The 27869-nt window shown below is 43.2% G+C and overlaps 1 protein-coding gene across 1 annotated transcript in view; it reads right to left on the bottom strand.

The window, feature by feature from the left end:
• The window catches only part of ITPR1 (inositol 1,4,5-trisphosphate receptor type 1), a 354118-nt gene that overhangs the window by 311209 nt on the left and 15040 nt on the right, over nucleotides 1-27869 (bottom strand). Inside the window, exons 3-4 of the mRNA XM_055109477.2 lie at nucleotides 19649-19756; nucleotides 15147-15217 (exon numbers count right to left, since the gene is read on the bottom strand). Coding sequence (XP_054965452.1) covers nucleotides 15147-15217; nucleotides 19649-19740 — 163 coding nt within the window. The 5' untranslated portion in view covers nucleotides 19741-19756. The remainder of the gene's footprint in view (nucleotides 1-15146; nucleotides 15218-19648; nucleotides 19757-27869) is intronic.

Below are 27869 nucleotides of genomic sequence, written 5' to 3'. Positions count from 1 at the left end.
AAATTAAGAAAATGTATCAATATGTAATTGACAAAGAGATACAACCTTAGAAGTTCAAGAAAACCCAGAGCAATGTTTCCAATCCGTGATAAACCTGGCAAACGACTGAACTCCAGTTGCACCTCTGCAGCCTCCAGGGCAGGTGATAATAAAATCAGAGAAGAGTGTCAATGAAGGACCAGAAACCTCTTTGTCCTGAAATTACAAAATCTGGAAGCCACTTCATTCCAGAAATGGTACCACAGCTTTCTAAGTTCACACAATATTGATGACATTTCCAGCCACTATCAGAAACATGAGCTACTGCTGGGGCTCTTGATAAGTAGATGAAAAGAGATGTCAAATTTTACATAATCTTCATACAGATTATTGCTTATGGCCTGTGGAGTTGGGGGAGGCAGATACAGCTGTACTCAGAACTAGGAGATGTTGGCCCCACTTAATCACACATTAGGCATTCAAAGGAACAAGAGTCTAGAAATTAGTTGCTTTAAAATGCCCAGATTTTGGAGAGAAAATAACTTTCCTGGCCGGGCGAGGTGGCTCACACCTCTAATCCCAGCACTTTGGGAGGCCGAGGCGGGTGGATCACAAGGTCAGGAGATTGAGACCATCCTGGCTAACACAGTGAAACCCCGTCTCTACTAAATATACAAAAAAAAATTAGCCAGGCGTGGTGGCGGGCACCTGTAGTCCCAGCTACTCGGGAGGCTGAGGCAGGAGAATGGTGTGAACCCAGGAGGCGGAGCTTGGAGTGAGCCGAGATTGCGCCACTGCACTCCAGCCTGGGCAACAGAGCAAGACTCCGTCTCAAAAAAAGAAAAAAAATTAAAAAAAAAAAAAGAAAATAATTTTCCTTCACATCAAGCCATCTAGTAGATCACCAACAAGTGTCCTTATCAGAATCCTAACCCAACATCATTTTCACATCTTGCCTTGTTAGTTTGTACCCTGTAGGGGACAACTGGAAATAATGCTGAATGTTTTATTTTGCTCTCTCAAAAAGCTGTATAAATTCATTCGTGACAGATCTGAAAATAAAACCAATACTAACATTTTTAAAAGAAGTAAAGTTCTTGTAGCTTGCAAGAGACCAGCAAAGGAGCACTGTGGGTTTCCTCCCTCCCCCCGCCCAGATCAAGGGACTGCATTCCCCTGGGCTTTTATATCCTTGTATAATATTTAATTAAATACTCTGTTCCTACTGGTTTATGTACTAGAGAACACTAATTTTAGAAAACCGATTAGCTGGTTCTTTCTAACTGTATGTTATTGTAGCTAAGGTCAAATTTTTCACTGAAACTATGGTAACAAAACCCCATATTCTTTGTCGACAAGACCGAAGCAAAGTTCTCAAGTGATAGTCCTTCACTTGATTGCTAAACCTAAGTTGGGTTATTCTATTTCCTACCTTTACCTCAAATGCCACGTTTCTGGGAATGGTTATAGGGGGAGGAGAGGACCTTAGTCACAGAAATTTGCTAGCATAAGTCCAAGCGAGCTTATATATAAGTGTCATCACTGATAACATTTTTAGACACATATAATTTTAGCAGCACAAAACATCCAGACATTTCAGAAGCACCCAAATTGGAACTCAAATGTACCCGGAAAAATACCAGACAAAGAAAGGAACTTTTAAATCTCAGTTAGAGGAATAATTGCCCAACTTATTTTCTCAATTATTGCAACTGCTCAAGTTGGAGTTTTTCTACACTGACCTCCGGCTATTGTTTTGGAAAGGAAAACACGTGGGTTCTTTGAAAAGATGTATTCTTTTCTTCACACCTATAGCCCCTCTCCACTTATCTCCCCCAAATCAGTGCCAATGAGAATAAGCACAATTTTTGCCTCCTGTAAGAGCCAGGCTGACCACTCACCTTGGGGAGAGATGCCTCCACCTTGGCCAATAATATAGAAGTAGCCGCCACTGGGGGAGCTAAACAATGGGTACACATGGACATATAGAGGGGAATAATAAACACTGGAGGTTCCAAAAGGTGTGAGGGTGGTACGGGTTGAAAAATTACCCATTGGGTACAATGTTCACTACCGGGGCCATGGGTACACTAAAAGTCCAAAGTTCACACTACACAATACATCCAAGTAACAAAACTGCACTTGTATCCCCTAAATCTATTAAAAGAGAAAAAGAAGTAGCCTCTGGACATTCCTTCTGCAAATGCAACTGTCCTCAAAGCCCGGGAGAGAATGCCACTTGGCAGGCTGGCTGGCAGAAACCTCTCTAAACATGCAAGGAGCACGTTGGGGGCAGGGAAGGGCAGCTTTTGGGAAAGAGCAGATTGGCAATAACTTCCTCCTGTCTGTCAAGAGTCACTGGAATGCCTGCTGTTTGGGGTAAGATAAACACAACTTCCTCTCTGGCTAGGCTTGTAATTCTATACAGAAGGCAGGATTACCATCTCGAGCAAATGACCCGTCAGTAACTGAGGCTCTGATCAAGGCTCGTGCAAGGAGAGAAAAGCCCTGATGGCTTCTTTTCTAATAGCCCCAAGCTCTGTCATAGCTGGTTACCAGGCCCACTCAATAAAATCTAAGAAATTCAGGAAGGCTAAAGTCTGCCTGGCTATGGATTCCTTTGTATACTCCACTGGCTGAGTTTTTAAAACAGACATATCGATGTTTTACGAGATGGCAAAGGCCATGTTTGAGCTTCCTAAGAGATGTCCCGAAAGCTGCTAATTGCAAATTCAGTCACCACAGCCACTCTTCACTGAGTGCTGAGGCTGTATTGCAGGTATTTACTGTGTTACACACGCACCAAACCATCCTCACACAAGCCTATCAGCTCCCCAGTGTTATTCACCATGGCAGCCAGGTGGGGAAACTAAGGCATAGACAGGTTAAATGACTTGCCTGTGGTCATTTAACTAGTAAGAGCAGGGCAGGGACTTGAACCCATGACTGACTCCAGAGCCCGTGCTCCTAACCACCATGCTCTAGTGTCTCCCCAGGACATCTTACCCACTCATTATGACCGGATTCGGCAAGCCTTGACTTAGAAAGCTATTGTTTTTTTCTATTTGTTCATTTTTTCAAACATTCAATAATGCCATCTTTCCGCTAATGTTCTCTTACCAATTGGATTGAACCCATTCAGTTTCCAGAGAGCTTCTTGTCTACAGTGCATCTGTGCTCTCCCCAGCTGTTTATTGACCCAACGCTCCCAACCATAGGGCTTCCACAGGAAGCAGAAACAGAAAGAACAGCTGGGTCCTTCGGTGGGAAAACACACACAGTCAAATGGAATCATCCATCTAACCTCTGTCCCAGAGCAGAAATTCCCTCTGCAAAATCCCTGACAGATGGTCAGCCCTCTTGGAATCGGGGGAAACTCAGTAATTTGAAGCAGGCCTCTTCTTTGAGTAACTGCTCAGCACTAATAGTCAGAATTAAGTTCTTTTAAGCCTCAAATTCTACCTCTGGGCACTTTGATCCACTAGCTCTCATTCTCTATTGCTCTGGGCTCAGAACATCTGTCTTCTATAGGACAGCCCTAAAATAAGGGAAGATAACAGTCAGTGGCTCCCGAGAGCCTTGCAGGAGCATGACAACTTGTTAGAAATGTAGAATCTCGGCAGGGTGCCGTGGCTCATGCCTGTAATCCCGATACTTTTGGAGGACAAAGTGGGAGGATCAGTTGAGCCCAGGAGTTTAAGACCAGCCTGGGCAACATGGCGAAATCCCGTCTCTACAAAAAATACAAAAATTAGCTGGGTGTGGTGACACACACCTGTAATCCCAGCTACTCAGGATTAGGAGGCTGAGGGGGGAAGATCACTTAAGCCTGGGAAGTCAAGGCTGCAGTGGGCCTTGATTGCATCACTGCTCTCCAGCCTGAGCTACAGAGCAAGACCCTATCTCAAAAAATAAAAATAAAATAAATAAAAAAGAAATGTAGAATCTCAGGTCTCATTTCAGACTACCTAATTAGAATCTACATTTTAACAAGATTCCAGGTGGTTGCGATACGCAGTCAGATCTCAGAAGCAATGCCTTAGAGGTCTCTCTTCATTCATTCCACAAACATTTTAGTTCCTAATATAGTCCAGAACCTGTGCAAAGCCTTAGGGAGACAGGCATGGTTTCTGTCCTCACAGTTAATGCAATAGGGGGGAAGGGCTAAGTCAAAACCATCAAGTTAAAAGTCAAAACCAAAAGTTAGCGGTGTTAGGGTATTTAATATGGACCAGGTAGTCCCGTAAGTGCTTTACACAGATTAACTCATTTAATCCTCATGAAAACCCTGTGAGGTATATATAATAATTTCCCCATTTTCCAGATGAGGAAATGGAGGCATTGCCAGGTTAAGTAATGCATCGGAGATGACACGACCAGTCAAAAGCAGGGCTGAGAGTCAAACCCACAGGGTCTGGCTTCAGAGTCTGTGCAAAAGGAGCAGCTGCTTGCCTGCACACAAAGGTTCGGTAAAGGTGCCCCAGAGGAGATGCCTGAGATTTGAAGGTTGAGTGGGCATTAGAAAGACTGGGGGGTCCAGGAAGGAACAACAGAGATAGGCAGATCATTTCAGGCAGAAGAAAAAGGACATGCAAAGTCCCAGAGTACAGAGCAAGTATGCTGACTGCCAGAAGGAAGTCAATCCATCTGGATGGAGCATAGAACCTGGAGGAGTTACTGCAGATAAGGCTGAGAGGTAAGCAGTGGTGACTCATGCAGACTGCTGGGGACCCTGAGAGTGTGTCTTTTATCCTGAGCACAACTGGGGAACCACTATGAGGTTCCAAGCAGCTGAATGACATCTTCAGACCTGTGCTGATTCCCCTAGCCGCAGTAAACGGTGGATTGGAGGAGGTGTCCACACTCAGACACAAAGGAGGCAAAGGTGGAATTACAGAAACAGGTGAGGAGTCTGTGCAGCAACTTTGCCGAGAAATATTGTTGCTGGAGCTAGTCTAAAATGTCATCATTCAATATCGAATGGAGACCTAGCCTCCAAGTTACTCCTGCATTAGCTTTATTCCCACGAAGCAATATGCCTTTGAAATGTGGAACCTAGGACATCAGAAGCCTCAAGTGTTTTCTGAGCAGCCCAACTCTGTGAATTCACTTAAGTGGCAGACACTGTGTGGTCCTCCAGACATAGGTTCAAATCCCAGATACACCTTGATTGCTAACCCTCTGTGGGTTCAGGGTGCCCAACTGTAAAATGGGGACAATAACAGTACCCATGTCACAGTGTGCTCCAACGGTCAAGAACAAAAGCATGCATGACCCTATCGAAAGCCAAGCACAAAGGAGGAAGGTACTTAACAATTATTTGTTTTTCATGCTCATGTACTGAATGCAGCCAAGGAATCTCAAAACTATAGGCATGAAAGAGAGAAAAAAGATCAAACATTAGGAGTCAAGGAGAAGACACTCTCAGAGAATGAGACCAATAAGATCCACTTTCCAGGGAGAAGACAAGTCAACTACAAGAAAGTTTTAGGGGTTGTTGTTGTTGTTGTTTGAGACAGAGTCTTGCTCTGTTGCCCAGGCTGGAGTGCAGTGGTGCAAACATGGCTCACTGCGGCCTCAACCTACTGGGCTCAAGCAACCCTCCTGCCTCAGCCTCCTGTGTAGCAGGGACTACATGTGACCACCACCATGCTTGGCTAATTTCATTTTTTGTAGAGACAGGATCTCACTTTGTTGCCCAGGCAGGTCTCAAACTCCTAGGCTCAAGCCATCCTCCCGCCTTGGCCTCTCAAAATGCTGGGATTGCAGGCATGAGCCACCATGCCCAGCCTACAGGAAAGCTTTTCAAGAGTAACAGGCTCAGGTAGTTTGGAGCAAGATTACAGGGCAGCGTTAAGTCATCAGTGTAAAAAGATCAGCGGCCATTCAATTGAAAATGTCAGCAAAAACACTGCTAGAACTGGGAGCAGTCAAAATCATATCAGAAAAGAACACCAATTCCTTTTCAACCAGTATTTAAAGAAGGACCAACATTATGCCAGGTGCTGGGCCAGGAGTGCAGGGCAAGATTTGGTCCCTTTGAGTGCTCCAAAATCTGGCGAGGAGAAAACAGTAGCTGTGTATTTATCAGACAGTGATAAATACTATACTCAAGATTGTCAAGTAGGCGGTTAGCACTCCCCTCTTGTCTATAGACTTTTTCTTCTGTGTCAGTGCAGCTCACAATGACATACTTTGGGGTTGCAGAGGAGGAAGTTAAGAAATCGGGTAATTTTTGTCAAAGAATATTTCAAGGCCAGTCCACTTCTAAAGGCAGTTTAGAGTAGCTGTTAAGAGGAGGATTTCTGGTGTTAGATTGACTGGGTTCAAATCCCAGCTCTGCCACTTCTAGCTACGTGATCTTGGACCAGACACTAAACATCTTACATGTCAGTTTCCTCATCTGTAGAAAGGTACCGGTCTTACTTATGGGGTTGTTATGAGGATTAAATAAATGAGTGTATGTAAAGTATATTAATGAAATAGATTATATTCACTAATGTCTCTTAGCACTACACAAGGTATTCACTATTATTTGCATTTATAAAAAATAGGTTATCATTAATTACACAGGGTGATGGAACCAAAAAAAAATTTTAATTCATGGCTCAAACACAGAAGCCTACAAGACAGTGTGAGTAGAAACTGGGGTTGTGCCCCAACCCCAGTTTTGGCACAGGATTGCTCTTTGACCCCAGGAGACTTTCTAAATCCCTCTAATTTTCTCACTCGTCAAACAAGAAAGGAAAAGAGTTATCATAAGCTCAAGTGATTCACCACACATCTTCATCAATGCTCAAGACAGGATTAGAAAACCCTTTGCCAAAAGAAAAAGTCCGTAATCAACCACAGTATACTGCTTTCAGGAGAACCATATAACAATATGACAATATGACCCCATTACGCTTGCTGAGATTTCCAAATCCATTTCACCCTCAATGGAGGAAGTCACAAAAGCAATACTGTGATTCAATTAGAGGACAAGGTAAACTTATTTATTGCACTAGAAGCATTTTATGCACATAGTGCTGAAAATGGTTCTCCATTAGCAACTAAATCATAAGGGTAAATGACTATAAAAGAGGGGTCTGAGGTCTACTTTCCAGGGTGACGCAGGTATGCAAAAAAGAATGGATCCAGGGCATCAAAGTAAACACAAATTCCCTTATGCTCATTTTCAGGGTACCCAGAGCCTTCAGACATGCATCTCATAGCTTGAAGCAAGTAGGCAGCAATCCAGTGAGGGATACACTGCAGTGTGTGGGACTCCAGCATAATCAGGCAGCAGGCACCATCCCCAGCGATTGTGTAACACACTGTGAACATTCTATGTTGCCCAGGGAATTGACTTAAATTACAGTTTTGTTCCCTTTAAATGGAGTCTGTTGGTCCAAGATTGAGATAAACTAGTAAATCTGAAATGAAGATTACAAAAAACTATTAATCTTTTTATTAAATTTGAATTGATTTTGTGAATACAGAACAAGTTGGAGGAGACTCTGCTACAAGGCAGCTGCACACACTCTTGAAACCTTCAATATGCCTCAAGGCATATACTTGACAAGCACCTTAAATAGACTGATTTTTCTGCCTTATTTAACAAGACAGGCAGAAAGTAAGTCCTATACCCCTACTATGAAAGGCCTGTCATGGATTAGAATCAAAAGAACAAACAGAATTTAAGTTAGGCCCTCCCCTTTGCATGAGGGTATTTAAAACTAAGTAAGATACGGATTCATTCCTTCGATGCCTTGCCAAAAGAAAAAAATCAAAAAATACTGTTGCTTAGCAACATTTAAAACAATGTGCAGCAAAGGAGGGTCGTTTGAAAGAAAGCTAAGCCAGTGAGTTTGTTATAGCCACCCTAGATGACCTTTGTGACCCAAGACCCTGCCTGTGTCCCCATCTGGCCTAAGGGTAAGGTTAAGGCCTGGCTATTACCAGCACTCATCTATCTTGACAAAGAGACCTGTAATCCCAAAGAAATAAGAACCTATTTCTGGACAGCACAAGGCTTCTAACGTTAACCTGCCTGTTTCCGCCACTAATAGCAAAGTTTCAAGCTGGATGAAATCTTGGAAAAACCCAATTTAACAGATGGGGAAACTGAGGCTAAGAGAGATGAAATCACTTCTCCAAGGTATTGGAGCAGTTCATGGCAGATTCTGGGCTGGATGCTAGCTCTGGCATCCAGAGGTTGCTCTTTCCCCTATATTTAACCTAAATTGCAGGCAAGACCAAGATCAGAGAAGTAGGTTATTGACACTCAAGTGTTTCTTATCACTCAAGCATGAAAAATGCCATTCTTATTTGAGGACCCTTCCTAAGCTGCTGGGAGGTTTCAAAGTCAATTACAAAGAGCTTGCATGAGATGTGAAACCCTTCTCTCTCTCAATAAAATCATCCTACTAAATCCACCAGCCTGCTACTAAAAGGGGCTAACATGGTGCCAGCACCCTGGGACTGGGGAAAGAAGGCACCAATAAAAATAAAAAGGCCACAAGTCTGATCCTCAAGTTCATGGCCATGCTTTAGGTCCAAGAGCGGCTCATTATAGCCAAGCAACATACTCTTCTCCATGCCAGTGTCATGGTGACTGCACAATACTCAGACTGTCATTATTTCTAGCCGGGCATATGTTGAGGAACCAGGGGTCTTCCACCAACATTTTACTCCGGAAATGCCCAGAAACCGGGTTATACTGTCCCAGGCCAGACCCTCGTTTGCACTACAAACAGGACTCATCCTACTGTAAGTAACATACTGCGCATCCCACAGCTGGTCGGGGCAATGGCTAAAAGTGCATGAAGTGTGGCAGGGTGCAGTGGCTCACACCAGTAATCCCAGCAATTTGAGAGGCCAAGGTGGTGGATGGCTTGGGGCCACGAGTTCAAGACCAGCCTGAGCACCACAGCAAGACCCCCATCTCTACAAAAATTTAAAAAGAAGCCACGCATGATGGGGTATGTCCGTAGTCCCAGCTACTGGGGAGGCTTAGGAAGGAGGATGGTTTGAACCCAGGAGGTCGAGGCTGCAGTGAGCCATGACCACACAATTGCAATCCAGCCTGGGCAACAGAGTGAGACCTTGTCTCCATAAAACTACAAAGGAAGGAAAGCACTGGGCCCAGCCTTTGGAAGAGGGCTCTGGCTACGACACTCATAAGTCACATGGCACTGGACCAGCTCATAACTTGTCATCTCAAATGGCGTCAGGTACCAAATAGATACGCTCTGGTCTCGGGGTGCTGCACAGCGAAAGATTAGGACATGAAAGCATCCTCATTTACTTTTCCCCAGTAGGCCAGGTTTTATACTAGGTAGGAAGAAATTTCACCTGCTTTGCTTCTACTTATATATAAATAGTTGCAGTGAAGACAACAAATTACTCTAAAGAAGTTTCTTAAAGATTTTCACTACATATTGATGTAGACTTCTTTGAGAATGTCTCTCTCCTCATGGAGTACAAATGGCTGGCACATGGGAACTACCCAATAAGTGTTTGTGAAATGAATGATAATCATTCTAAGAAGTGACATTTAACTGACTATGGGCAAGTTACCCAACTTCTTAGAGCTTCCATTTCCTCAACTGCATAATGGGAACATCAAGACCTACACCTCATAGGTGGGTTCCTCAGATTAAAAGAGATAATTCAAAGGAAGTGCTTTGCACAAAATAAATGCTATATTAACATGTAATTTATAATGTGGGTCTGTTTCTCCATGAAGCTCTAAGACTCCTGAAAGCAAGAAGGAGTGTAACTCATCTTGCCCTGCCATCACCAAGGCCAGCAGCTGGTACACAGTAGGGCCTCAGCGCTGGACATCAACACTCATTTTTCACAATACGTTTGCTTAGATTGGACTATGATGCTTGAAACCAACTTCACTGGGAAAGAGGAATGTAAGATACTTATCTGGAACATCCACATATTCAGTCTGTCTGATCCCCTCCCCAATTCATATAAACCACTTAGTGATAGAATAATGATTCCTTTCACCTCATTTTTTCCTGCCCCAACTTCTCCTCATTTTGAACTGTAAGTTTCCCTTCGAACAGCTTTTATTCTAAAACTAAGGGGCTCCCTGCAAAGTTAAAAGCTGCACATTTTGATATTATTGATATGGTAACATGTGTCCAACATCAAGAATTTGGAGCCATGACTGGCCTCTTGATGTGAACAGAGAAGATTAGGTTTTGAAAGCAAGAACCTGACTGTTGCCCGAATCTTATGCAATAATGGCATGATCAACGCTAAAGCCTATCTAATTGCCCAAAAGCCTAGTTCCCTTGTTTCTACTCCAACAACCCTGGAGGTGATTTATATTTAAAAAGAGCAGAGATTCTGGGAGCAAAATGAAGACTGGTTGTTAGTTTCCACCTTTTCTTTGTAGATGTCTTTATATTTAGCACCGGGGAGCTGGGGGAGGGACTGGTAAAAGTGGGAAGAGGAAAAGATAATACAGATAAAGGAATTCACTAACCACAAAGTTTCTATTCCCTGTTTCAATCTGATGTTTGCCTTCTCTATTCTTTCAAGATTATGGGCAAAGACAACACAAATCAGGGAGAAGAAGAGGTTCTGCCTTACCTTCCACGGATGTTGGGGCTTTAAAATGGTACCATATTAATAAAAGAACTAAAGTTGCTGTATTATTCTAAGTCTCAGCTCTCCTCATCCCTTACGAGGACAATGATATTGTCCAAAATTCATTCAGATGAAAAAGATGTGGCTTATGTGAAACAGATGTGCAGCCAACCTTTTCTTCCTACAGAGGAAGTTAGAGGCAAGAGATACATTCAAGGAAATCACACACACACAAAAAAGCAATTCACTTTGGAAATGTACTTTCAACCATCAGAGAAAAAAAAGCAAGTGTGTTTGATGTTGAACTCTTCTATATCTTCTGTTCGATGTTGAACTCTTCTATATCTACTGTGAAAATTAACAGCAACCACTCACTGAACAACTACTGTGTACTAAGCACTCTATTAGGCTTTTTATGCATATTATCTTGATAAGGATGGAATTGTTTGACCCTATCTCACAAGTGAGGAAACAAGCTGAGAAATGTTATGGAATCTATCAAGGTTACTCAGCTTGCACACAGGGGCACTGGGGCTCAAATCCAAGCCCAGGGGTTCATGTGCACGTCCCCACCCACAAAGAATTTGAAGACAAAAAAAATAACAACATATAATTATTCTCATAAAATTAAACATGAGATTTACAAGTACCAGGCTCTGTACTAAGTACTGGGAATACAAAGAAAAGAATAAGGCTTAAACTCTTAACTAAGGGTCAGGCTCCCCCAGTACTAAATTCTTAACACACAATTAATCTTCTCAATGACCTTATGAGATAGAGCCTATTATCCTCTCCCATTTTACAGGTGAGAAAACCAAGGTTGGCAAAGGTGAAGTAATCTGTTCAGGGTCACACAGCAAAGAATTCATGGAACTTGGATATGAACCAGGAAGCCTGATCCAAGAGCCTCTTTTATTAACCATTAGGGCTGCAGATCTCAGGAGCTCACAAAATTAAAGATGCAAAGTCAGAAGCCATGGGGAATCTTGCATAAACAGGCCTTGGATTTCCATTTACTTAAGAACAGGTTATGATGGTTCTCAATATAGGAAATAACTTGGCAAGGAAACAATGGAAGCAAGAGCAAACCCAAATGACTACATGCAGCTCTGCTGATTGCTCAGATAAAGACTCCATCATCCCATTCGGCTGCTTGCCAGCATCTCGCTTTTCCGTATGTGTTTGTTAAACTCTAGGGTGCAACGAGTCCATGAGGAAATGGACTAGAAATGCCTCCAAATTGCCCAACTGCCCTATGCACAATTTCTAAACATCAAAATGACTTCAGCTCCAAAATACACTTATATTTGGAAACGCAGCAATTGCTTCCAAAAGAGAGATCTTTCTCTTCATTTTAGAAAAAAAAAAAAAAAAAAAACGTCAAAGTATGCTGCACCGCAGTTGAAGGAATGCTTTGGAAAATTTTTTAAACCTCACTGCCCAAGTTCCACGGTGGAGAAGCAGATCTTTCCAGCACTGAGGCAGCCTGCAAAGGCAGAGCTGCCTAGGCCCCTCACCTGGGTGCAGGGGACCTCTGGTTTAGCACATGGAATTAAGGAAGTCCTGACCTACATTCCCAAAGCCTGCAGCAGAGCTTGTTTTGAACCAGATTTTCCCACAAGGACGAAGCATCTTACAACCCAGAAACCTTTATTTTTAATTTAGGGAGAAAAGCACTCAACAAATCAAGTCACTGTCATGTGACCACCTGTAGAACCAGGCCAGGCTGTAAAAGGAGTTTGCTTCCTTCCAAATAGCTTCTGTCAGACTATTACTGTTATCTCAAAACAGTCACTTCAAATCAGCCACCATACATACATCCAAGCACCAGGCACCTTTACAGTCGTGCCAGAAAAACATGTCTCCTCCGACTTCCCCTGCTATAGTCCTATTTATTTTTAACATTCTAACCCTGTATTCAAACAGTCCCTGGTTCATTTGTGACAACATGAATGAACCTGGAGGACATTATGCTAAGTGAAATAAGCCAGGCACAGAAAGACGAATACCACATGATCTTGCTTATATGTGGAATCTAAAAAGATTGAACTCCTAGAAACAGAGTAGAATGGTGGTCACCAGGGGCTGGGGTGGAGGATTGAGATGTTGGCCAAGTGATACAAATTTCAGTTAGGAGGAATAAGTTCCAGAGATCTACTGTACAACATAGTGACTACAGCAAATAACAATATACCGTATATTTGAAACTCACTAAGAGTAGTTTTTAAATGTTCTCACCAAAAAAAAATAATAAGCATGTGAGGTAATGTATATATGAATTAACTCAATTTAGCCATTCCACTATATATGCATATTCTAAAACATCATGTTGTACAACATAAATATATGTCGATTTAAAAAACAAAATTTTAAATTATGTGCCTGTATTTGTAAAAAACAAATAGCCACTAGTTAACTTCGTACAGTACATTAGAATCTCTCCCAGGTTCATCTCCCAGCTCCCAAGGCCTGTATATGGAACAAGATAAGAGCTCACGCTGGACCCAAGCAATGCCTTCCGGACGCATATCCCTCCCCTTGGTCCCAGCTGCAAAAGCAAAACCTAGATCAGCTCTTCCCTGAATAACAAAGTTCAGGTTTTATTAGCCTAGATTTCATTAGCCATGGTTCTTAACCTTGGCAGCACAAGAGAAACACCTGAGAAGCTTTCAAAACTCCCAATGCCCAGTTAACTCAAAATCCCTGAGCTGGATTCAGCTGTCAGTGTTTCTGAGAGTTCTCCAGGTGATCTCCCTGTGCACCCAAGGTTGAGAACCATGGCTCCCACTCCATCCGTCACCAGCCATGTGACCTCAGACAAGGTTCTTAAGTTCCGAGTGTATCAGTCTCTTCCTAGGGAGGAGGGATGGCTCCCTGAGCTAATGCAGGCAGAGTGCTTGGCACAGGGCCTGGCACAGTCAATTGATCTTGTCCCTTTTAATATTCACAGTGGGGAAGTAATTCTATGAGTGACTGAATTATGATCGTTGGACGAAACATTTCATTTCTGCAGCACTCAAGATTTTGTCTTGTCTTGGAAGGAAACATGAAAGAAGGATTGAGAAGAAAAAGGCGGTGGAGGCAGTAGCCGCCTTGGGTTCCTCTTACAACTTGTATCAACAACTGTTATTCTCTCTCTTTTCTTCAACAGCCTCCCCTACCCCCACCCATCCTCAGGTGAAAACATTCTCCTGATTGTCTCACGCCAACTGGATGCAACTCAACACCAAATGTCTTCCAAATGGCTTTTCTCCATCTGAACGTCTGCGTTCTATTTTATTCTAATTTATTTAGCTTTTATTCAAAAAAGTCAAACAGTTTCTAAACCACTAAACAATAAGAACTTAGAACTTGAGTTATATAATCTGCAAATGGCAAGATTTGAGCCCTTTGGGACTGAAGTCATCAGTCAAATACCTAACCCAGCGGTTTTCCACCCTGGCTGTAAAGAATCATCCCCAATTCCAGAGGTTACCTTAATTGATAAATAATTTAATTAATACATAGATGTTAGGGCTCTATAGTGGATCCCTAAGCTCTACAATGGAGCCCCAAGCATCTATTTAATTTAAAAACTTCCTCAGATGATTCTAACATGTGCCTAGAGCTGAGGACTACTAACCACAACAACAAAAAAGAAAAACCAATGTTTATCATCTAAGATACCAAGTGCATTTCAAAGACCTCCTACAATAAACTAAGCTACCTTTGGAGAAAGATACCAAATTCAGGAGGCCTAAAGAAAAAACTAATTTGGGTAGAAAAGCTGCCCTGCCTACGTCTTGTTTTTGTTTTTGTTTTTGAGACAGGGTCTCACTTTGTCGCCCAGGCTGGAGTACAGTGGTGCGATCTCGGTTCACAGTAGCCTGGAACTCCCAGGCTCAGGTGATCCTCCCAACCTCAGCCTCCTGAGTAGCTGGGACTACAGGTGCATGCTACCACACCCAGCTAATTTCTGTATTTTCAGTAGAGACAGTGTTTCACCATGTTGCCCAGGCTGGTCTAGAATTCCCAGACTTGTCTAGAATTCCCAGGCTCTAGCAATCTCCACACCCTGGCCTCCCAAAGTGCTCAGATTACAAGCATGAGCCACTGTGCCCAGCCTGCCTATGTCTTTTAACTCAAAAAACAAGTGCAATAATTAAGAACGTTTCATTCCAGTGAGACATTCAGTGAGGTATCATTAGCTACCTCTTAAAGAAGGTATCTAAGAATATCAGCATCCCCAAACGGACAGTGAAATCTGCTGAAATAATGAATGTTCCCTGTGACTGGATCCATAAATACTATTTGTTTGAAGAAATACCTGTACAAATGTAAGACTTTAAACCGAATTAGCACTTGTCAACACATATTCAATAGACAAATTAAGGACCCAGTAAAAGCCAACCCAATCTTGATACTAAATTTATGTATGCATTTTTCAAGTTGTAAAGCTTAGAACTGAAATCATACTCTGAAAAAAATACATAATAAATAAGCCTATTTTGCTTATAAACACACACACACACCAACAACACACTTCATGAATTTTCAAGTGAGTCAAGGTGACTACTCCAGGAAAGCCACCACCTTACCTCTGAATTTCTTAGGTGGATTGTTAAGGTCCCCGGTTTCTGGCTGTACAACACAACGATCATCAACCAGGCTGTAAAGAAGACAGATAAATGCTCTGTCAAGTGTATGAAAATGAAACTCTTAGCACTATGCAAAAATCAGATATCCCAGGGCTTTTCCTGCGCAACATTTAGATTGCCATATTCTCCTGCCAGGAACTCTTTACACTAGAGGCTTCCTATGCATGGATCTAAACCTAATCCAAAAGCCCAGGGTTCTGTTCTGTGAAGGACACATTAAGGCTACTGTTTGCTGTGGCTCCTTTCCCATAACCATGTCCATGGTAGATCTGAGTATAGCATGCAAGGTGGCTGAAGTCGCGAGACACAGCAAGGGGCTGTTGCATTCAACTAAGGGTAGCTGAGGAGCTGACTTTGTGCCAGGTGAATATGAGCCAGGCCCTTGCTCTTTGGGAGCTCAAGGCTAGTGCAGGAGCCTTAAGAACAAACTGATAAGGAGAATATAATCTAAGGGCTGTAAGAGAAGGAAGAAAAAAAAATACAGCCAGAAGCGAACTGTGCCTGAGGTCATCTGAGAAGCTGCAGACAGAGGAAGTTCTAATGGAACTACTGGAAGAGTCGAAATAGATGTTGGAGGCTAGAGGGGAGCGTTTCCAGGTGGAAAGAACCATGAGCACAAACTCATGAAGATATGAAAGGACTCTGGAGCATCAAAAGCAACTAGTGCGGAAAGTACAAAAAATTACAAATAAATAAGCTCACATTACATAAAGACTCAGTATTTAAAGTCCTGACTGCTAAGTCTAACTTGCACAATTCTTTTAGAAGAACCACTTAAAAATATATTTTTGAGCAGATGAGGGAACTGAGACTCTGAGAAGTTACACAACTTGTCCAAGCTCCTAAAACTGGTACTGATAGAACTGGCTAATCTTCCAAGTGACCACAGAACTTGCACTTGTTCCCAGCTAACACACCATGGTTTTCCAGGGTTCCTCCATTCATCTGTGCTGCCTCCTCTTATCCCAAATGCAAGGTACCATTAAATATTCAGCCTTTACCTTTACTGTTCTATTCTCCAAGATTCCCTTTTGCCTCCTGAAGTCCTGCCTGTCTTTCAGGACTCAGGTTAAGAGCCCCACCTTCTCCACAAAGCACCCCCCACCAAGCTTCTCCTGCGCCAGACACTCTCTGCCTCTCCTTCTCTGTCCTCCCAACCTCACTGACTGAGACTCCAAAGGGGCACCAGGCTATCAGCTCCATGAAGGCCAGAAGATGCCCAAGGCTGGCAGCTCAGTATCTATTTGGCGGGTAAATCAAAGTGTCCATGGTACCCCACCAGCAGTTTGCCTCCTTCAGCTTCATGACACAAGACCTCACTTTATAAACAAGAAGAACAGTGTAGCCAATGGCCTGAGTTCTCATGTAAAAATCAAGAGCAGAATATACATATATAAAACCACCACCCTAAGCTCCTGTAAGTATAGTAATGCCCCCAGAGCTAACATAATGCTTGACAGGGTGGGCTCAGAATCCAAGGTAGGGCTAGGTTAATAAATCATCAAGCCATGGCCAGGCGTGGTGGCTCACACCTGTAATCCCAGCACTTTGGGAGGCCAAGACGGGCAGATCACGAGGTCAAGAGATTGAGACCATTCTGGCCAACATGGCAAAATCCTGTCACTACTAGAAATTCAAAAATTAGCTGGGCGTGGTGGCAGGCGCCTGTAGTCCCAGCTACATGGGAGGCTGAGGCAGATGAATGGCTTGAACCCAGGAGGTGGAGGGTGCAGTGAGCCAAGATTGTGCCACTGCACTCCAGCCTGGCGACAGAGTGAGACTCCATCTCAAGAAAATAAATAAATAAATAAATCATCAAGTTCTCAAATGGGGAGGAAGTGGTAAGAGGAGCCCCAGTCAAGCTCAGACGACAAATGAATTGTAGATGGCACTCTGCCACCTACTAGCGGCATGATCATGACTGTGGCATTTTACCCCTACCGGTCTCAGTTTTTTCATCTGTAAAATGAAAGTCGGTCTCAGGGATTCTTAACGAGGGGGATGTTCATCAGACTTATTGTTTCCAAATATACTGACACCAGGACTCTGTCAACCCAGCTTACTAAAGCTGTGCTGTAGGATGAGGCCCAAGAATCCTGCCCATCTTGTTTTTATAAAGAGACAGGGTTCTTGCTATATTGCCCAGGCTGGTCTTAAAACCTGGTCTTGAGCTCCTGGCCTCAAAGGATCCTCCCATCTCAGCCTCCCAAGTAGCTGGGATTACAGGCGTTAGCTACTGCACCAAGCTGAACCTTTATTTTTAACAAGCTAAAAAGGCAATTCAGAAGCATGCCACTGAGTAGTGTGCACACACACACACTTGCCCTGCAAGATCCTATTGGAGTTCTCAAGATCAATCAGTAGACGAAGCCATTTGGAGGTAACCACCATCTATATAAATGGGATGGGGCTGGAGTGCTACACAGTGAGTCCCATAACGACTGGCAGTCACTCACTGTAGTCCACAACAGGTCCTCCGTAAGTATTAAAAACAGGAAGGGTTGTCAAACTTTCTTTCCAACCCCATTTTTACACTGCTATCCTCAAATATGTGCAAGCAACTGAGAAAATAAAGTATTCATCTCAAGAAAGTATTAGCAACCCAAAGTTCAAAAAGAAGCCCTCCTCACTTTAAAAGGGCAGGAGGGACTCATCATTAATTTGTTTACAATGTTTGAGGAAAACACTTAAAAAGCACTTCATATGATTTTAAAGAAGAGATGCCCTGGAAGAGAAAGAAGGTACTAAGATCTCGGGGGCTCAGGAGGCACCTGGGTGACTGGGCAATCAAGACCCCCAGGGGAAACATGGGAATAGAGTGGGTTGAGATTTAACCAGGCATCCAGATAGGGGCTGTGCACAGTCAAGGAGGAGGGAGAGCTGTGGGCAGACAAGGAAGCTGGAAAGAGAGAAGCTGGCCTGCAGAGAGCAACTGTTGGCAGCCCTAGCCTTGGAGTCTGGAATTTTCTGAGCTGTGAAATCTTGGGCAAGTGACTTTGCCTCTCTGAAGCTCAAAAGTTTTGCCTCCACAAACAGCAATGATGCCAGTGTTCACCATAGACAGTTGTGTGAGGATTAAGGAAGATGTAGGCACAGTATTTAGCATAGTGCCTAGCACACAGCAAATACCCACCGGGCTCATTTAGTGCTTTTCATTTATTACTGTTGCTGTCATTACTGAAAAGAAGAAGAGGGTAAAAGAGTCAACCATAGACGATGAAAACAGGAAGGAGCCAACCATGAAGAAAGGAGGGAGAGTCAGAGGCAGGGCAGAAGGAGGCCTCTTTGCCAAAAGCCACAGAAGATAAATTGTTAAAGGTAGGTCCATAATGGAGAGAGGTCAAATGTAGAAAGTCACTGGATCTGGTGATCAGGCAGTCATGGATGACTTCTTTTTCACTGGATGACATTTGAAACAAAATCTCTCTACAGTGGGAGCACAAGTCTAATTGAGCTATAATTCTGTATCTATAATAATTTGCTCCCTGAGTGTGGACTAACCTGCATGAGAGCCTAGGAATACTCATTCTGCACAAATACAAGGAAACAAGCATGCTTTAAATAATAGCTATAATTAAAAGGAAGGTCTGGCTGCTGTAAAAATGAGGTTCTTGGAGAAGCTGCTGGTCTTCCTTCCCCCAATTTATTTGAGACCAGCTCTTGCCAAATTCAACAATGCCACCCCGGGGCCTCACTACTCCTTTCTACACAAAGACAATATAGACCATTGGTAACTATTTTGGAGTTAACCATCTTGATTCTCCATTCTGCCTCTGTCTGCCTTTGGGACTATTTCACCTCTCATTTCCTCTTCTAGACAATAGGCGTAGGAGGAGACGGGAGAAGATAATCAAATGAGTACATTATGAAATATATTTATACTCTTAAAAGTTGTATAAAGATTGGGAAAAAAGCACAAAAGAGCAAAAATCTGATTTATAGAACTTTATGCAATTTATAATTTTCAAATGCATACAGTAGGAAATGTCTGCTTCAAAGAAAAGAGATAGGCAGCCCAGGAGGTTTGGTCTTTGCTTATATTATAAAGGAGTCACTATCTGAAAAGAAGAGCCTTTACAAAACTAAAAAGCACTTCTTTGGGCTCTGTAAATATTCATCTTTACACTTTATTCCATTTAAACTGTATTCCACAGTGGAATAAAGGCACTCTCCCTTTTATATAGAAAGGAAAAGCAAATTTTAATAAACTCAGAATAGTGTCCTAAATAATGAGGTTTTGCTCTTTCAGAAATATACAGAAAATTGTGTTTTTGTATAAGAGGTTAAACTTGGCTAATATGAGATTTGGTGTTTGTGATTTCAACCGCACGTAGAAAGCCAAGTAAAACGGTAACGTTCTTATGTTAGAAAAATCACAGTTTTAAGCTGATGTTATGATGTCTTAAACAAATCCTGCCACACAAGAAATTGCATGCTCTTACCCCAAGGTGCTAATAAATCCATTTGTCGATCCCTCCGCGTACAGAGAACAAATGTCTCCAATATGTAGGAAGCTAGACATTTTGTCAGACATGTCTTTCTTGAAAATCCTAGACAAAGTAAAATATGCAGCATTGTTAGAAGAAAAGAAATGTTCAGAAGGGAAAAAAGTCACTAAGAGTTGGTTTAGCTCAATTTTCCAAAGCGCCTTACTTAAAAGTCAAATTTAAATAACAGTTTGACAGGCAGGCGATTCAATGAGCCAAGTAAGGACATATGCAACAACATTTTTTCCCCGTATATTATTTAATTTCGGGATATTCCAACCACAGTAACATTTGTTTCTAACAAAACCGTGCCTGAATCAGATTCTACAAGTTGAGGACCCTTGATAATAAAAACTGCAGTGAATAGAAAGCCTGCAGGGAACTCAGCCAAGAACGTTGCAGTGATTAGGGAGTTACCTGGAAAGTCTGACTTATGAAACATTAGCATATTCAATTTGCTTCAGGGAATGTTAAGTCAGAAGGAAACACCTGGCATAAAAACTTGCTTCTGGCAAGGCCACAGTGCCTGGGCTAAGGTACCAAAGCAACAAAATGACATTAATAAAAGGAAACCTGCTAATAAATACCACAAATTTCCAGCAGCCTTTTAGGCCTTTTAAGAATTCCACAATTCCACATACAGTGCAACTGTATGCACTTCACCCAAATGCTACTTAAATGTCTTTCCTTCTCATCCTTCACCAAGAAACACTTCCAGAGGATGAAAACCCTTTAGACGGTACCTGGCCCAGATCCTTCAGTATTTGGGTAAGAATAATAAGGTTCCCTGCCCAGGAACACACAGCTAGTTAGAGGCAGTCTTAGAAAAAGCTCTGAAGTCGCAGGAAATCTCTACATAGCCCAGAAATCATTAAACACACATACACACACATAAATATCAACAAAAATATTGATGTGACTCCTAGAAACAGCTTTCATCAGGGCCATAAATATTGAGGAGTGGGAACCAATTGCAAAAAGCTAAATTGACAATTAAAAAACAAACTCAGTTACGGGGGAAGACTGTGTGCTGGTGTGGACTGCGGCTAATAGCCCAGTGTTTCCTCAGGCATCTGCTGTGGAGATGCCCAGGGCAACCCAGGTTTTCCCAAAACCCCTCCTCCAAACCCAGACCCCTTTACACCCCTTTCCCCATCAATTTACTCGACTTCCCCTTCCAGAAGCCATTTACCCCACACAGTTACAAGAGTTGTAACAGTGTGGAACGGTATTGTGTCTCCTTCAATTGCTTTCTGGGTGCCAAGTTTTCTTTCAGGAAGAATTATGCAGCAATGATCAGCATGACACCTCAGGAAGCAACCTACCACCTTAGCAGGAATGTCAGTTACTGAAAGCAAACTTATGTTAAAGAACCTCAGTTCACTGCTTATGAGAAGCTGCAGGGAAAAGCTAATTTGTCATCCCCTTCCCTCCCCTCCAACAACCCAGACATTGCAGGAGAGATAAAGAGCATTTCATTAAACATGAACTTATGTATAGAGGGAGACAGCAACTGAGAACACAGAATAAACTCTCAAACAAAAGAGCCAGCATCTCTAGACCTTGAGGGAAGATACACAAATAATGTACAGAAGGACGGTTTGCCAAGTACCACTCTCTAGAATCATGTCAGTCATTGTTTAATTCTTCGTAACTACATATTTTATATCTAAAGGCAAACCAATGTTTTAAACAGCATCCAGAAAGGTGGCACAAATGGAAAACATCAAGGGGGATTAATATTTCCCTTCTGCGCTTATATTATAAAGCTTTATCTTAAAGGGTCAGGAAGTCAGCATACTTCCAAGACCAATTATTAGAAGACAATTTGTTTGAATTTTGAACCAGATCAAATTTATGTCTGTACACCCTGGCAACCCGAAAGGACACCGGGGAATTTCCAAATGCAGAAGAGCAGGTATGTGCTCTGCAAGAGGACTAGGGCCTTGTCCAGTGTGACTAAGGCTCTCCTTTCAGGATCACCCTTCAGATAAGCATTCAGCCCTAGTGGAGACTAGGCCAGAAAATGCCTGCTGTTTTGTGAACCATCAACGCCACCTGGATACCTTACTGAAAGATTCCAGGCCCTTAATGGGAAGAAGCAGACAATTCAGTGTCCTCGAGTGACAAAGCATGATGTACCCCATGTTGCTTGCAGCTGATCATTGCAATAGATGTCTGGACATTGCATTCCTACAGCACGGTTCTGCATTATTTTCTTTTCTGATAATAATAGCTGGCATTTATCAAGGATTTCTCATGCCCACCATTGTGCTGAGTGCTTTACAAATGTTCTCTTAGTGAATCCTCATGACCACAGCAGGAGGTAGGAACTACCACTATTGCCATTTTGTTGTTGAAGACACTGAGGTGTAATACAGAGAGGTAAGATCCCCACATCACATAAAATTAGCAAGCAGGAGGACCAGGGTTGTTACAACCCAGGTCTATCAGACTTTTTTTTTTTTAGACGGAGTCTTGCTCTGTTGCCCAAGCTGGAGTGCAGTGGCACGATCTCAGCTCACTGCAACCTCCACTTCCCTGGTTCAAGCGGTTCTCCTGCCTCAGCCTCCTGAGTAGCTGGGATTACAGGCACCCACCACCATGCCTGGCTAAACGTTTGTAATTTTTGTAGAGATGGGGTTTTGCCATGTTGGACAGGCTGGTCTTGAACTCCTGGCCTCAAGTGATCTGCTTGCCTCAGCCTCCCAAACTGCTGGAATGACAGCCACAAGCCACCGCACCCAACCTAGGTCTATCTGATTCTTCAGTGGAGGTGTTTATCAACAGTGATCCTGGGAACACAGGTTAAAATGTTAAATGTTCTTATACTCCGGATGATTACGGAGAACTGAGTTTCTTCTTATGCACAATTCTGTTTTCTAATTTTTCTACCATGGCTCTGTAATACTTTCATAAGTCAGAAAAAAAATTAAGCATCTTCTAACCAAGATACTTATTAAGTGGCCGAGATAAGTGAATAAGTAACCTTTAGCTACATTTTACATCTCCCCCTGAAATCACAGGCCAGTCCACCCACCACAGCTAATGATCCTCTGGGCAATCTGCCAGGGGTCCCAATTAAAAACAACCAAAAAGTAGGGGAGGACAGATCCTTCCCCAGGGGTCTCATGTGATAATTCCCCTCACAAAGGACTGGGCAGAAAGCTTGCTGGTCTGGCTAGAAACCTCTGGAGATCTCCTCCCGCCTCCCCTTAGTGAAGTGGAGGAAGGAGATGGGGGGAGGAGGATAGGTTTTAGTGCAATTATCAGTGATGTCCTGGAAGGAAAAACAAAGGCCGGGAAAGTCAACAGAACAGGCCTCTGTGGTGTGGAGGGGTGGAGGTGGAAAGTCCGCCCCAGAAGTGATGGGCCTAGGAGCAATCTTCTGGAAGACTTCCTGTTGTTCAGAGCTGGGTGGGAGAGCCCGCCTCTTTATCTGATCGTGGACCATTTGTGCCTGTGAACTTCTAGCAGCTGCACTCAGGGCTCCTATGTCACTCACACCATGACAAGGACCACCTCAGAGAAAACAGAGCTGGCGCCAACCTGCCACGGAGCTGCGGAACTTCAAACGCTTTCGGACACCCGGGGCTCTGCTGACAAGCCATGCCTGACATACACGAGGGCAGGCTTAGGCTCAGCTCCCGCACTCCACCCTGGCTCTCTGCCCCTAAGCTCTTCTTCTTATTATTATCATCTAGCTTGTTATTAGGAGCCCACCGCCACCTCTCTGCTTTCATTTCCTCCTCTGTTAAATGGGGATAATTTAACTTCAAGAGGCTGTGGTGAGCAATGGGTGAAATAATGCTTGAAAAGCACCTGGTACAGTGGCTGACATACTTGATCTATGCTAGCTATTTTTATTTTTCTTCCACGAGAGATAAGTGGAATTCTGAAAGATTCCAGGGCATCAAAATTTAAACTCAGTCAAGGATCCCCTGTTTAAAAAGTCAGATGTGTATCATAACAAATGAACTCCTATATGACCCATGATGACAGATTTTACTTCAGGGAAGATAATTTATCCTTCCTAATTCCCCTGATGAAAAAAGGTGAACAATAGCGAATTACACTCAACTGCCAGCCACAGAGCATTCTAACCTTTCAAAAAACACAGAATCATGGAATAAAAGTTGGAAGGAACCCTGTAAAGCATGTAATTCCACCTCCCGCCCAATAATGAAATCTCCCCATCGCGCTGCCTACGGATGGTCCCACTGGGCAATAGAGCCTATTCTATGTTCAAACAGCCTTGTTCAGACAATTACTCCTAAACCAGGCACAGTGGCTCATGCCTGTCATCACATCTTAAACAGCCAAGGTGGGAGGATGGCTTGAAGCAAGGAGTTTGAGACCAGCCAGACCCCATTTCTACAAAAAATAAAAATAAAAACACATTATCAGGGCATGGTGGTACACATCTGTAACCCCAGCTACTTGGGAGGATCACTTGAGCCTGGGAGTTCCAGGCTGCAGTGAGCTGTGATCATAACACTGCATTCCAGCCTGGGCAACAGAGCAAGACCCTGCCTGTGAAAAAATAAAACAATTACTCCTGTCCCCTCCCTTAGCCCCACAAAGGACAGCCGCCTCCCAGAACTTTTGCTATTCATCTGCCCTCTGAAGCATCCAAGACCTCTGCATATGTGAATGCTATCTAGATTATTTCTCCTTAAGGCTTTGCTTCTTTTCACAAAGCATCACCATCCTCCCCGCAATTCCTGACGCAGAATGACCTCAAGAGCACCTCTCAGCCCATGGCAGGCAGGAGCTGAGGCTCCAGAGTCAAAGTGCCCAGGTTCAAACCCCAGCTCTGCCACTTACTCACTGAAGAACTTCAGGCAAGTTCCAGAACTTCCCTAAGCCTCGCTTTTCCCAGCTGTAAAATGGGGAGAATAAGAGCACCTACCTCAGCAAGCTGACATAAGGTTCAGCAAGATGGTATTTATAAACACTCAGCAAAGCATCTGGCATGAAGTAGGCATGCCATCAATATATGCTAGTACTATTAGGCCGCCACCCACCACCATTCTGATGGGTGGAAGCACCTGTTAAAACAGGATTCTTCCAGGGTGGCTTTGGCCAAGGCAAAGAAAGGTAGATCACTGCCTCTGGGAGACACTCTTGCAGAGGGAGGCTGTGGCAGCTTTGTTGAGCCTCACACCACCCTCTGGCTGAGCTTCCCTTTGCCCTCTATTGAAATTGCTCCCTGAGCTGTGCATTAAAAAAAAAAAAAAAAGGGCAGGGAGGATTTGATTCTATTCCCAAGAAAGGTGCAAATAAAGAAAAAAATAAATGCAGAAAGATCTCCCTGGGGAAGAGAAGCCAGAGCTGCTCTTCAGCGTCTGTATTGCTCTCTGCCTTCTCTATACCTTTCCTGGTCTTCTCGTCCACTCTGCTGGCTCCAGTCACTGTTACGTGAAGAGGATTCCCAAATCTGTCTCTCATGTCCCACAGCTACTAGAGTTTTGCTCCTAGCGGCTCACGGCATCTCAATGTACCAAAAAGAATTTACCTGCCTGCCCAACCTGTTCCTCCTTCATAGCCATTTCTCAGTGACCACCAGCAAAGCCTGGTGGCTCCTCCAGTCCTCCCTCTCTCATGTTCCCTGCCACAGGGCCCTTGCCTGTGCTGTTTTCTCAAGCCCACAACACTCTCGTCCCTACCCCACCCCTTGCTCTAATTATAGCCAAGTCACCCTCCAGCTCTGAATTCAACTACGATTTCCACCAGAAAATCTTCCCCATCCCCTCAGATGAAGTTAAATTCCACTCTTATAAACTCTGGACCATGGATCTCTCCTTCCCAGCCTTCATCTCAGTTACAAGTTCACATTTACTTGTGCAATTCCTGTCTGACACCGTACAAGGCACATGCTGTATTCTAGAGATCTGTGTGTGATGTGTTTTATATACAACTGTATTCCAAACACCAATGCCTAGCACATAGTAGGTATTCAGTAAATGCCTGTTGAATAAATGAATGAAAAAGTCTAATCCAGCATCGATTTTTGCTGACTTTAAGCTTTACTATATCTCTTGACTCTTCTAGCTCCCTTGCCCCTGCTAACCTGAGTCTCAGCCAGTATCATTTCTCAACTGGACTCCCTAAGGCCTTCCTACTCATTTCTCTGAATCTGTCTTTCCTCCTCAATCTATTCGGCATACAACATCCAGCATGATATTTTAGAAACATAAATCAGACCATATCATTTCCCTGCTTAAAACCTTCCAACATCTCTTTCGAGCTCTTCATGATCTAGCCCTGCCTACCTTGAGCCCTGCTCTCCATACTCCAGCCATAATGATTTTTTTTCCAGGGCCCCCACCATGCTCTGTTCCCTGGGCCTTTGCACATGCTGTCTCTGCAGCCTGAGACATCTCCCTCCCTCTCCCACCACCACTTGTGGCTAACTCCCACTCACCTTCACAGCCCCAGTTTGATGTCTCCACCGCTGGGAAGCCCTCTCCGACCTCCCAGATCTGGGTTATACGTTTCCAACATACTCTTCTATACAGCAACCTGGGTCCACTACCACTGTCCTAACATTGCTTATTCACTTGTTTGTTTGTCTTCTCCACTAGACTGCAAGCTCATGAGGGCAAGAACCTCAGTTGTCTTCTTTCCTGTTGCATCCTAGTACCTGGTAGTACCTGGGATAGAGCAAGCAGTCAAATATGGGTTCAATGTCACTTTAGTGCTATTGTATCTGCTGCCTAGAAGAGTTTATACTGGTTTTGTTTTTTAGAGTCATGGTCTCACTCTGTCAGCCAGGCTGGAATGTAGTGGTTCAATCATAGCTCACTGCAGCCTTGACCTCCCAGGATCAAGTGATCCTCCCACCTCAGCCTCCTGAGTAGCTAGAACTACCGGTGCTACCACCATGTCTGGCTAAGTTTTTTCATTCTTATTTTTGTAGAGACAAGGTCTCACTATGGTGCCCAGGTTGGTCTTGAACTCTGGCCTCAAGTAATCCTCCTGCTTCAGCCTCTCAAAGTGCTGGAATTACAGGCATGAGCCACCACACCTGGTTTGTTTTTTAGATGACTGCTCTCCAAAACAAATTAAAGCCAAATTTACAGTGTTAGATCAAGAACAGAAACCTACTTGGCCCTTTTCAATAGATTTCTATGAGAAATTTGGAAGCAAGAAACAAAATATCTAACTTTTATCCCTGGAAAGATACTCTAACTTTTATCCCCATTGACCATCCCCTCCACATGTCCAAAATGGCTTGGAGTACTGACAAGAGTGTACACTTGGAAACAGACTCAGAATATGTGAGTCTGAATTCCAGCCTCACAAATTACCAGCTGTGTGTCCTTAAGCAACTTCCATAACTTCTCTGAACCTCAGCTCTCTTATCTGTAAAAAAAAGGGGGCAACCTTTCATATTTCTCAGGGTCATTGTGAGGAGTAAACCAAATAATCCACATAAAGTGGTCAACACAATACTTGGCCCTTTATGCTCACTTTCTGTATGTCTGAATGAGTCTGAAATGAAAACATTCGTTTTTGTTCCTTCAAAGTCTTCACTCACCTCTGTCCTGTGATTCCTCTACTTGATGAATGTTGCTTACCTGGTCAATACTCTAGGAAATACATCTGGAGAAACAAGGATCCCAGAAATGTTTAAATCCTCTGTAAGCCCACGAGGTGGCTGATACTTGGACAGCATCTCCAAAGTACTGTTGTTTTTCAGTACCCAAACTCACAATACCCAAGCTGGCCAGACCTCAACTCAACTCCCCCGCCTTCTAACATCAATCTAGGTCCCCTGCTGGCAGTGGGGGTGGTGGAAACCTCTTCAAAGGGATAGTAATTCAATATTTAGAACCTCTTCCACTCTGGTGTTAAAACAGGCCAAAGCACAGCCTCACTAAAAAAGAAATATGTTCATTTAATTTTAAGCAGCAGCTCAAGATAGGTTTGGAATTTTTTTTTTTTTTCTAAAAGCTTTTAGTGTGATAGAAAACTCACTCATTTGACTGTGGCAGAAAACTGACTTATTGAAATTTTTCCATCTATTAGTTCTACTGCACACACTTAACTAATTGCATTACATTCTTTAAAAAAAAAAAAAAAAACAAACAAAAACCTTGATTTTCGCCTACACAGAATTCCAAATTTAAAAGTTAACAACTCCTGAAACTGAGACTAAAGTAGAACACTT

This window comes from Pan paniscus, chromosome 2 (genome assembly GCF_029289425.2).
Source record: "Pan paniscus chromosome 2, NHGRI_mPanPan1-v2.0_pri, whole genome shotgun sequence".
Classification (NCBI taxonomy): domain Eukaryota; kingdom Metazoa; phylum Chordata; class Mammalia; order Primates; family Hominidae; genus Pan; species Pan paniscus.
The sequence above is the reverse complement of the archived record's forward strand: the minus strand, read 5'-3'. Positions and strand labels throughout refer to the sequence as shown.